The sequence below is a fragment of the Plecotus auritus genome, assembly GCF_963455305.1.
Source record: "Plecotus auritus genome assembly, chromosome: 1".
NCBI lineage: Eukaryota > Metazoa > Chordata > Mammalia > Chiroptera > Vespertilionidae > Plecotus > Plecotus auritus.
The window spans coordinates 222,761,932-222,774,546 of record NC_137770.1 but is presented as its reverse complement, the minus strand read 5'-3'; the positions used below and the strand labels follow the sequence as shown (position 1 = coordinate 222,774,546).

The 12,615-nt window shown below is 42.8% G+C and overlaps 1 protein-coding gene across 1 annotated transcript; it reads left to right on the top strand.

Annotated features, from left to right (window-relative positions):
• Positions 1-347: 347 nt before the first annotated feature.
• Positions 348-10,828, top strand: CHRNA9 (cholinergic receptor nicotinic alpha 9 subunit; the record flags this gene model as incomplete). Its single annotated transcript, XM_080668029.1, has 5 exons — positions 348-411; positions 699-844; positions 1,801-1,955; positions 6,304-6,836; positions 10,287-10,828. The coding sequence occupies 5 exons, from the start codon at positions 348-350 to the stop codon at positions 10,826-10,828; spliced, it is 1,440 nt and encodes a 479-aa protein (XP_080524155.1).
• Between the last annotated feature and the right edge of the window lie 1,787 nt (positions 10,829-12,615).

The window sequence follows — 12,615 nt, the reverse complement described above, 5'->3', positions numbered from 1 at the left end:
CTGCTGCAGGGGTAGAAAGTACCCAATCTTTTAAGATGGAATCGCTTCCCCTGAAAGTGTGGTCTGGATGTTCCTGCGAAGGGTGGGGTGGCCCTCCCGGGCCTCCCAGAGCAGCACTGCCTGACCTAACCCTCCTGAGACTCCTGGCATTTCAGCTGCTGCCACTGCCCATCTCCGATTACCAGAGGGGAGGGCTCTCAGGACCTGGGGCCCTCCGCGCAGTGCAAACCGGAACTCTCCATCGCTGTGGAGACTGCCTCAGAGCTGTGCCCAGACCCTTCCCACTCCCGGAGGAAAGTGGAAGACAGCGCTGCCTGGCTGGGAATTTATAGAGGCTCAGAAAAAAGATGAACTGGCCCCATTCCTGCATCTCCTTTTGCTGGATTTGCTTTGCTGCCTCCAGACTGAGAGGTAAGAGACTGGTGGGTGGGTACCCACCTCTGCTCATCTGGGGCCACTTCTTTGGTGGCAGGTGGGGTGGGCCAGGGCACAGAACCCATGATCTAGCTGTAGGGAAGTGTCCCGTGCTTCTTACTGACTTGCGCTGGCCCCCGGAGTGCAAGGCAGAATACACCTCATCCTCCAAACCTTGTCCCCAGCTGATGCTGGGTCGTCCCCAATTCCAGTCCTCCGTCTGTTGTTCTTTGCCTTAGATACACACAGCGCTGAGTGTTGATCAGGTCCCTCTTTCTGAGCAGTTGTAGGAGCAGCAGATGGGAAATACGCTCAGAAGTTATTTCATGACCTCTTTGAAGACTATTCCAATGCTCTTCGTCCAGTAGAAGACACGGACAAGGTCCTGAACGTCACCCTGCAGATTACGCTTTCCCAGATTAAGGACATGGTGAGTACCCAAAGTGGTGACTCCTCGGCATGTTGCTTAGGAGAAACTAACAGCACTTTTCAAAGAGATGCTTGAACTGGTAATCTGAGCGGGAAGGAGAACAGACAGCTCTGTGAGCAAGCTGGTGGGAGAGGGGGACCCCAGGGGAAGGAAGCGTTCTACGAAATTAATTTTGCTAATTGTTACCTATCCAGGCCATTAACGGTAATAGTCTTAGATCATCTAAAGAAAGATGGTGTTACATATTGCATGATTGCATTTCTACGAAATGTCCAGAAGAGGCAAACCCACAGAGACAGAGCAGAGTATCGGTTGCCAGGGGCGGTGGGAAGGACAGGGGAGTAGGGAGTGTTTGCTTGACAGTCTTAGGGTTTCTTACAATGTTCTGGAATTAGATAGTGGTGATGGGTGCACAGCACTGCGAATATTCTGGGAGCCACCGGATGATTAAAATGTAGATCTCCTTTAAAGTGGTTAAAATGGTGAGTTTTATGTTATGTGCTTATTATGTTATGTGCACTTTATTCCAATTTAAAAAACACAAAGCGTTTTTTAAGTTGCCATAGTGTTTTAAGATGCCATAGCTTATTTACTGCTTATATGTGTTTAATTGCACAAAGTTATGAATCGATTTTTCTTCCGTCCATTGTAAATATTTCCTGACTTTCTCATTCAAATGAATCACCTGATAATTATTTTTTTGGAGAAAATTGGGCAGTGGATTCATGCAAAAATCTGATGTCTTAAATATTTGTCCACTTAACATTCCAAACACTAAATAAAGCAGAAAAAATATGGCCTTGGCAGTCAGTCAAGGGGCTAGGCTGAGCGAGCTCTCACTGACTGAAAACAGAGCAGCACTCTTGGAATTCCGCGTGAAGAACAAGTGTTCTAGAGATGGAGGGCACCAGCCGAGGTGTCCGCTGGACAAAATTACATCTGGGTCAATTGTGCAGGATGAGAGAAACCAAATTCTGACCGCCTACTTATGGATCCGCCAAACCTGGCAGGATGCCTACCTCACGTGGGATCGAGACCAGTATGACGGCCTGGACTCCATCAGGATCCCCAGCGACCTGGTGTGGAGGCCAGACATTGTCCTGTATAACAAGTAAGTGCAAGTCAGTGCTTTCTCGGGAATGAACTTGTTGATGTAACTGGATTTAAACATAATGAAGAAGGAATATTTAAAACATGTGTAACTCACCTGGCCAGTGTAGCTCAGTGGTTGAGCATCGAGCCCGGAACCAAGAGGCCATTGGTTCAATTCCCGGTCAGGACATATGCCCGGCGTGGGGGGCTCCATCCCCTGTGTGGGGCGTGCAGGAGGCAGCGGATCAATGATTCTCTCTCATCACTGATGTTTCTATCTCTCTCTCCCTCTCCCTCCTCCTAACTCTGTGAAATCAATTAAGAAAAGATGTTGCATCATTTAAAAACAAAATGAAACAAATAATATGTAAGTCAAGTGTCAATTTCTGTTCCTAGGCCCTAAAATAATGGTCATAAAATCTTAGATGGTAAGATGATAGTTCATAAGAGCTTGGAGCTACATTCCCCTTTTCAGGTAAGAACTGTATAGAGGCTGTATTCGTTTTCTAGGGCTACTGAAACCAAGTGCCTCAAACTGGGGGCGGGAGGCGGGAGGCGGGGCTTAACCAGTAGAAATGTGTTAGCGCACACTTCTGGAGGCTGGAAGTGCATGATGAGGGTAAGGTGCCAGCCAGGTTGGTTCCTTCTGAGGGTCGTGCGGAAGACTCTGGGCCCGGCCTCTCCCCTGGCCTCTGGCGGTTGGTAGCAGTCGTTGTTCTTTGACGTACAGAAGCATCACCCGATCTCTGCTTCATCTTCCCGTGGCATTTTCTCTGTACTGTCTGGGTCACATGTTCTCTTTCAATATGTTTTTTTTCTTTAATTGATATCAGAGAGAGGAAGGCAGAGGGAGAGAAAGATAGAAACATCAATGAGAGAGAAACACTGGGGACTGAACCAGCAACCCAGGCATGTGCCCTGACTGGGAATCAAACCAGTGACCTGCCGGTGCCTGAGAGGATGCTCAGCCAACTGAGCCACAGGGGCCAGGCACACAAGTTTCCTTTTATAAGGACACCAGCGGTGCTGGATTAAGTATCCACCGTACTCTACCTCACCTTAACTAATTACATCTGTAATGACTCTATTCTGAATAAGGTCACATTCTGAGGTGCTGAGGGCTAGGATTTCAACATATGAATATTGGGAGGGACACAATTCAACACATAATAGTGGTGTTCCCTTCTCCAAGGTCATGTATCAATAACAATGATGCTACTAAGATTAAATCGGGATGGGCCAGCTGGAAGCTGGCCTATGGACTTTGGACTTTGTATGGGGAGGAGGATGAACGAGGTTGTAAGGTCACCAGTGGGCTGATCTCAGAGCACGGGGCCTCGAGTAAATGTAGGTCAGGCTTATGTTTCTCAAACTGTAAAGCACACATGAATCACCCGAGGAGCTTATCAAAATACAGAATCTGATTCAGTGGGTCTAGGGTAGAGTTTTTTATTCTGCATTTTTACAAGCTCCAGATGTTAGAGCTGCTGGCCCGTGGACCACATTTTGAGAAGGAGCCAGCTTGTTCTGTCACAATTCAGGCTCAGTTGCTCCACCTATTGTCAAAGGAGTTTCAATCTCTTTTTATTCTGGAACTCAAGTTTCTATGGGCTGGGAAAGGCTCCTCTTGGGCTCAGAGCAAGGTGAGTGAGGGGCAGCTCAGGGGATCTCTCTAAGAGAGAGCTCAGCCTGCCAGTGGGCACGAGCGCCCCATCAGGAAGCCACTCTGGTGGGGTGGATCGTGGGACTGAGTGAACAGACAAGTCTATGCTGAGGGTCCAGACACTCTGGCGACTGAGAGAACTGGCTGACTCACTGTTCTGTCCTTCCCCGGCCCACTCCTCTGGTTCCGGGTGGGAGTCTCACAGCCCCCACCGGGAAAGGCCTGTGTGCACAAGTGCAAGCTGGCTGAGATCAGCTCAGGCTTTGATCAGCTCCAGAAGGGGACCAGGGGCTGCCTGGAGGGCACTAAGGGCTGAGGAAAGGGAAGCAAACAGGGAAACAAATGACATATCCTCAGGGGCATCCTGTTCTGTCGACCTCCATTTTGAAAGCTGGTCCCTGTAATTTTTCATATTCTGGTTGAGACCATGGAGCCCAGTTAGAAACACAGGGAAGGGGAAGAGAAGAAAGTAACATACATTGGACACATACTATGGGTCAGGCAGAGTTGGGGCTTTACAAAGGGCGGTAGACAGAATAATCGCCCCCAAAATGTCCACACCCTGATCCCGGAAACCTGTGAATATGTTACCTTTCGAGGCAAAGGGGACGTGGCAGGTGTGATTACAGGAAGGATTTGAGGGAGGAGATTATCCAGCTGGGCCCAATGTGAACAGGAGTTCTTATAAAAGAGGGACCGGAGGGTCAGAGTAGGAGATGCCATGAAGGAAGCAGAGGACAGAGGGATGCCCTGCTCCAATGGCATGCAGGCACCTCTAGGAGCCGGAAAAGACGAGGAAATGGACGGTCCCTCAGAGCCTCCACAGGAGTGCAGCCTTGTCTACATCTTGATTTTAGGATTTCTGACCTCTAAGAACTATAGAGATGTTAAATTTGTATGGTTTTAAGATACAAATTCTTAAAGGTTTATGGAAATTTGTTACAATAGCAATAGAAATTAACACATACAATTTACTTACTTAATATAATGTTTAAAAAGAAACTTTAAAGTATTATACTCCTTACTTTTACAGGTGAGATGTAACTTGCTCCAGGTTATAAAACCTGAATGAGGTTTTGAACCAAAATCTCTTGGTGGTATTTCTATGATGCCATGACACCTTCTAAAGGAGAATGGGCCTCAATTATTCAAGCAATCCATTTACCTACTTACCTACCTCTCTTTGTCAAATCTTTCTTCTATGCAAGGCCTTCTGTAGTGTGTTGAAGAACAAATTAGGATTTTAAAACTCAGTCTCTGGCCTGGCTGGCATGGCTCAGTGGTTGAGAGTCGACCTATGAACCAGGAGGTCATGGTTCCATTTCCTGTCAGGGCACATGCAGGCTCAATCCCCAGTGGGGGGGGGGGCGGCGTGCAGGAAACAGCCGATCAATGACTCTTTCATCATTGATGTTTCTATCTCTATCTTTCTATCTTCCTTCCTCTCTGAAATCAGTTATATATATATATATATATATTTATCCCAAACGATGGACATTTCATCTGACAGGAGAGGCAGGGAAGGCTTCTCATAGGAGGTGAGTCTTTTTTTTTAATTTATTTTAAAATTTTATTTATCAATTACAGTTGACATGAATAGTGTTTTAAGAGGTGGGTCTTGAACAATGTATTAGATTTGTTCATGCAAAATATTATAGATAGAAAAAAGGGTTTGCGTAAAGAAGAGAAACTCACAGGATGCATTAGGGTTTCAGCCTTGGTTGGTGGAGTGTGAGTGAAGGAGACCGTGGGAGACATCAGGCTGGAAAATGGGATGGGAGTAGATCATGGAATATCTGGGACACTAAACTAAGGAGGTTTGGGAGTATTTGTTGGACAATAAGAAACCATTGCAAGTTTTGAGCTATAAAACATGATCAGAGAAACCAGGGAGATAAAACAATAAGATACTGGTCTTGAAGTAAATAAATAGGAATGCCTTTAAACTCTTCCCTCTGGCTTCTGGGGAGTACCAGTGGGCCATTAAAGGGAGAAAAGAAAGTGAGGTCAGAATATGTTGCCTTTCTATAGAGTTATCTTTGGCTGTCTGTCCCTGGACAGAAGGTCATAACTCCTATTATGACTTGATCAACAGTCAATATGCCTTGCAATGGTGGTGGAGAAAGAGTTATCCCCTAAAGGAAAATAAAAATTCTGTACCCCAAAATGTCAGGCATAAATGTTGACAAAGCAAAAAGAACATTTATCCAGAATAAATTATTATATCTTAAATTATGGGTGAATAAAAATTTTTCCATGTTTTCCAAAAGTTCTACTACACATGTAAAACTTTTCCAACAGCAACGAAAAGTTGCCTTAATATTCTTGTGCCTAAAGTTAACAAAATCAGGTAAGCAGAACCTCCCTTTCAGATTTTAGCTTTGACAGGTTTACATTTTGTCTGGATTTATAAGTCATTATACCTGGACCAGCAGAGTGGCATTGGAAATAGAGAGGAAGGGACATAAAGCAGAGATGCTTTTAAGGAAGAGTCCAAGACAACTTGCCCCTCACTAATCACAGGAGATGGAGGAAAAGAGAAAATTAGAGTTGATTTCAGATTTTCATGCCAAAGTAACAGGGAGAAGGGTGACCCATTGCCAAAGACATTAAAGTGATGGACACAGGGTGGTGAGCTGTCTGGAACAGGAGGTTGGTGAGTTATTCCAGCAAGCTGCTTTCATTTTCTCCCTCTAACTTTCAGGGCTGACGATGAATCTTCCGAGCCTGTGAACACCAATGTGGTCCTGCGGTATGATGGGCTGATCACCTGGGATGCACCAGCCATCACCAAAAGCTCCTGTGTGGTGGATGTCACCTACTTCCCCTTTGATAACCAGCAGTGCAACCTGACCTTTGGTTCCTGGACCTACAATGGCAATCAGGTGGACATATTCAACGCCCTGGACAGTGGAGACCTCTCCGACTTCATTGAAGATGTGGAGTGGGAGGTCCATGGCATGCCTGCGGTGAAGAACGTGATCTCCTATGGCTGCTGCTCTGAGCCTTACCCCGATGTGACATTCACTCTCCTTCTGAAGAGGAGGTCCTCCTTCTATATCGTCAACCTCCTCATCCCCTGCGTCCTCATATCTTTTCTGGCTCCCTTGAGTTTTTATCTCCCTGCAGCCTCTGGGGAAAAGGTCTCCCTGGGAGTGACCATCCTGTTGGCCATGACCGTATTTCAGCTCATGGTGGCAGAGATCATGCCGGCCTCAGAAAACGTCCCTCTGATAGGTGAGTTCAAGTGTCTTACACTTAGAGCTCAGCTTTGTGGTGACTGTAGTGATATGTATGCCTTTAAACTTATAACAATTAGGCCAACTTCACACTCAACACAGGCTGCCACATACTTCATTTAGTGTCTTCCGTTGGCATCTTTGAATACAGGCGTGGCTGTTGGAAACCAAACTGGCCTTGTGGTCTCCAGATTGACCCAAAAGAATATTGAGAGGCAATATAGTTTAGAGCGATGGTTCTCAAAGGGTGGTCCCCAGACCCACAGCACCAGCATCTTTTTTAGAAACGCAAATTATCAGGGCTCACCCTAGACCTAATGAATTAGAGACCATGGGGGTGAGGGCTGGCCTCTTTTTTAACAAGCCTTCTGGGTGATTTTGAAGGTAAGGCCTTGATTTTTTGAAGTCAAAGAAATCTACATTTGAACTCTGACGTCACCATTCATTCCTTGATCAATCTTTGACAAGTTACTTAATCTTTGAGTCTTTGCTACCTCATTGGCAGAATTCATGTAACTGCTATCTCATGTGTCATTGCTTAGCTCAGAACCTGGCATATGATAAGTACTGAATAAAGAGTGACTCTTTTTATCTTTTCACATCACAAGGGGTCTTTTCTTGGGAAGAATGGTAAACGTGTTAGAAATGAACTGGATTTTTAAGCCTGCCATCTACCCTTAAAAAAAATAATTCTCAACCTTTATTGGGTATAATAGGTGTGGGAGGGCTAGTAAAAATGCAGGTTCCTATATCCAAAGAGTTTAATTTAGCAATCTTGGGCAAGATTTGAGAATCTGAGGTGATTCTAAAGTGGATCACATTTTTAAAAATCTGCAATAATGAATTATCCTCCTATGGGTAGAGTGTAGACTGAGACTACCATTCCTCTCTCCTGTATTTTTTTACCTATCTCGTTCTGAGTTCCCTCCTAACACCTTTAATATCTACACCCTGCCACCAAAGATATCACTCAGCTTCAACACCTCTATGTCAATGCTGTGTTATTGTAAAAGATGCTTAACCTGCCCTAACTGGTTTGGCTCAGTGGATAGAGTGTCGGATTCTGAAGGTCCTGGGTTCGATTCCGGTCAACGGGAAATGCCTGGGTTGCAGGCCCAATCCCCAGTAGGGGGTGTGCAGGAGGCAGCCTGATCATGATTCTCTCTTAATCATTGATGTTTCTATCTCTCTCTCCCTCTCCCTTCCCCTCTGAAATCAATAAAAAATATATTTAAAAATAAAAAATATATTTTAAAAATATTGCTTACCCAAATAAAAAACTAGACCTATTTTTTTTTAGCTCCTTAAAGTAGGCAATGAGAAGAAATTTCAGAACAAGAGACTTACAGACCAATATCAAAGGGATATTGCATCGCCCTTTTACCCTCCACTGAATCCCATATTATTTAATACTAGAGGCCCAGTGCATGAAATTTGTGCACTAGTAGGGTCCCTAGCAGCTGCTGGCTGCTGGCTGCTGGCTGCTGGCCAGGGCCAGGGCCAGGGCCTCCCTCCCTTTCCCCGGCCAGCCCTGCCCCTGGTCAAACTCCTGTACGAACTCTCGGTGGAGGGGACAATTTGCATACTATGTTTTTATAGGATTCAGATGTTACTACATTGATTTCTCTGTTTGGAGGTTTGTTTCTTAGATCTCTCCAAGCAAAACACAGACACAGACATACACACACCTTTTTAAGAAATAAACCCAGAAGGTTCTCTAATCCCCATCCCACCACTAAAGAGGAAGAGGTATATTGGCATTTTTTATGACCTCTTCTGAGAGGCAGAAATGATTAACAGTGATGACATCCAATCATAACCCTATTTGAGGCAGCACCAATTGGTAGATCCCTCTCTCTTCTTTAGCAGTGACATTCAACAGCAAGCTGGCTTAGTTCTGAAAAGCGATGTCTCAGGACATGTGTTGGAAATTTTGCAAGCATTACTTCTTCTATTTCTGTGAAAATATAAAAATGTATTTTTTTTAGGAAGGGTGCACACAGATCTTGAGAATATTTACTAACAATCACAATTTATTTGTAGCACTCATGAAATGAAATTCTAGTCATAGAAATGTGTTCAAGTTTTCTTCATAAGTATAGCATTTGATCTGGGCATCTGGCCCTTAGCCTTTACCCAGTTCCATTTAGTTGTAGTTTACTCAGAGCTTTTAACAAATAATAAACAGATGATGAATATTATTAAATTTTATCTCCATCTGTTAAGATATGCATGTGAGTCGTCTCTTTTACTCTATTAATGTAGTGAATTAGGTTTTCTGATGTTGAACTAAACTCTTCTTTATCATCATGAATTATCATTTAAAGACACCAATTGAGTTAGCTTACTAATAATTTTTGTAGGATTTTCTCAAATATGTCTATAAGTGAAATGACCTTAATATTTCCTTTCTTGTTACTTTTGGAATCAAGGTTAAATTGACTTCACAAAACGAACCAGGCAGTTTTCACTCTTTTTTCTATTTCTGGAACAACTTGAATAAAATAAATTATCTGTTCCTTAAAAGTTTGGTAAAACTCACCTACAAAATCATTTGGCCCTAGAGTATTTGGGGGATAGATATATTTGATTAATTACATTTCTAATCAAGTGTTCTTTCTTCTTACACTACGTTTGACATCTGATATGTTTCTAGAAATTTGATCTAGGTTTTCAAATGTAGTATCATGCAGCTATTTATAAGATTATTATATTGTTTTCTCAATTTTGATTCTCTTATTTCCTCTTTTGCATCCCCCCTCTCTCTCTCTCCCCACTACCACCTGCCTCTATTTTATGTGTGGTCTTACCAAAAGTTTATCGATTTCATTATTTTAAAAAATAGCTCCCTTTCAATTTTATTCGTTTTCTTGGATTTTTTTGTTCTATATTTTATAAATTTTTACCCTTATCTTTGTTTCCTTCCTTCATTTTTTTCAGGATTATTCACTTTATTATATAATCACATGTTAAAGAGATAGGGACACAGTGTCTCTTCTTATTCAATAGTAATGAGCTTTCACATTAGACAATGTGATAATTCGGAGAACTGGCTGAGATTGTTAATTATTTGTTTGTTTGTTGAAAGTGAACATTTTTCACATCATGATCTCAGCAAACATTTACAAACCTTTTAAGTAGGTATAAGGGGCAGTTTTGAGGATTTTACATGAGTCACCTCAATTAAGCTTCACTATATTCCTATGAGTTAGATACTAGTATTATATTCATTTTGCAAAGAAAGAAGCACAGGCTTAGTAGCATTATATAACTTGTTGCAGGCCACAAGTCTAGTAAGTGACAGAACTTGGATTTGAACCCAGGAATTTTGATTCAAACGTCTATACTAGTACTCATTAGTCTATATAGCCTCCTTAGAAAAAGTGTTTGTTTTTTGAGCCAAACATGAGGACAGTTTTAAGCTGACTTGGTTGTTGATATTTTTCAGGCAAATACTACATAGCCACGATGGCCTTGATCACAGCCTCCACTGCCTTGACCATTATGGTGATGAATATCCACTTCTGTGGGGCTGAGGCCCGGCCAGTGCCACACTGGGCCAGGGTGGTTATACTGAAATACATGTCCAGGATCTTGTTCGTCTACGACGTGGGTGAGAATTGCCTTAGCCCCCGCCACGACAGGGAGCGAAGCCACCTCACGAAGGTTTATGGCAAACTTCCAGAGGCTAATCTGAAAACAGCCAGGAACAAAGACCTTCCCAGAAAGAAGGAAATGAACAAACTCTTAAAGAATGACTTGGGGTACCAAGGTGAGACCCCTCAGGATGCTGACAATTACTGTGCACGGTACAAAGTGCTGACGAGGAATATCCAATACATTGCCAAGTGCCTCAAAGACCACAAGGCCACAAATTCCAAGGGGAGTGAATGGAAGAAGGTTGCGAAAGTCATAGATCGATTCTTCATGTGGATTTTTTTCATTATGGTGTTTGTGATGACTGTTTTGATCATAGCAAGAGCAGATTAATGAGCACGTGGTATGTGGGGATTAAAGTAATAGAATTCCTGTGATCTACACTAATAATTCCTCCAAGTCTTCTCCATTTTAATTACAGAAGTACTTTTACCAGTTCAGTTGCATTTGGCTGCAAATAACAGAAAACCCAACAGACCATAACTTAAACAGATAGAAACTACGCATCTACACAAAAATAAATCTAGTTACTAAGTCCAGGGATCTTTCCATTTTTCCTGTGTTGTTTTAAGGCATTAAATTTGTGGTAATCGGTTACAACAGTAATAGAAAACTAATATAGGAACCAGTGAGTAACTCTGTGTATACAGCTTTTTCCATACTTTAGATTATTTGTTTGGGATAGATTTGACTATAACCAGATTAAAATGATTCTATTGAGCCATTTCTAGAAATTTCATCTAGGTTTTCAAATGTATTATCAAGCAGCTATTTATAAGATTTTTATATTGTTTTCTAAAATTGGATTTCTAAAAATTGAACTTTATTCTGAAGGGATCCACACAAGGATTAAACCAAGGGAATGATAGTGTCAGATTTGTGTTTCAGAAATAAGACTGTGGTGGTGACTATGAGATTGTAGAGAGAAGATAGAAGAGGTAGAGAGATCTGTTGGAATACGTTGTTTTTGTTTTATCAATTCAGGAAAGAGATAATGAAAGCTTGACCCAAGATGGGGGGAATAAGAAAATGAGTCATAATGTATTTGTGACCTAGAATAGACAAAACTTGGTGACTGGTTAGATATGGGGTTAGGGAGAGAGTGGTATTGAGAGTAATTCTGAGCTTTCTATCTCAGACAACTGAGGTGAGGAATAAAGGAAGATGAGGTTTTGGAGGAAAGAATTCTGTTTAGGACATCTTGAGCTGGAGATGATTCTAGGACATGCTGGTAGAGATATCCAATAAGTAGCTGAATGTACATTTGGAACTTCGGATATAAGTGAAAGCTTAAAAAAAAGATGTACACGCAAGTTCATTGTTAAAAAATATATTAAGTGATTTCAGTGGGTAGGACACAGTGCTACAAGCCATAAGAGAGTCAAAAGAATGAAAACACATTCTTTGCCAGAATTCCAGAAGCTTAGAACCATCAAACATCATTAAAGCATTTGCCTTGTAAAACTGTCATTTCTCCATTCATGTATCTGCTTCCCCAAGTATATTCAGTTCCTCCCCAGGCCTAGGGCCCAGCAGCTCTGTCATTATTCTCTCTCTTTTTAAAAATATATATTTATTGATTTCAGAGAGGGAGAGAGAGATAGAAACATCAATGAGAGAGAATCACTGATCAGCTGCCTCCTGTATGCCCCCCACTGGGGATGTGCCCTTGACCGGAATCAAACCTGGGACCCTTCAGTCCATAGGCTGATGCTCTATCCATTCAGCCAAACCGGCTAGGGCAGGGGTGGGCAAACTTTTTGACTTGAGGGCCACAATGGGTTCTTAAACTGGACCGGAGGGCCGGAACAAAAGCATGGATGGAGTGTTTGTGTGAACTAGTATAAATTTAAAGTAAAGGAGCGGAGGGGAGAGCAAGAGAACCCTCCACTCTTTCAGCTCCGCGGGCCGGATAGAACAGCCGAACAGGCTGGATCTGGCCCGCGGGCCGTAGTTTGCCCACTACTGGGCTAGGGCCATTATTCTCTTTAAAAAAAATTTTTTTTAAGTTGTTGACAGTATTACAGATGTCTCCCATTTTCTCCCCCTTTACTCTCCTCCACCCACCCCTTACTTCCCACTCCCTCCCCCTGCCAGGTCTTCATCACCCTATTGCCTGT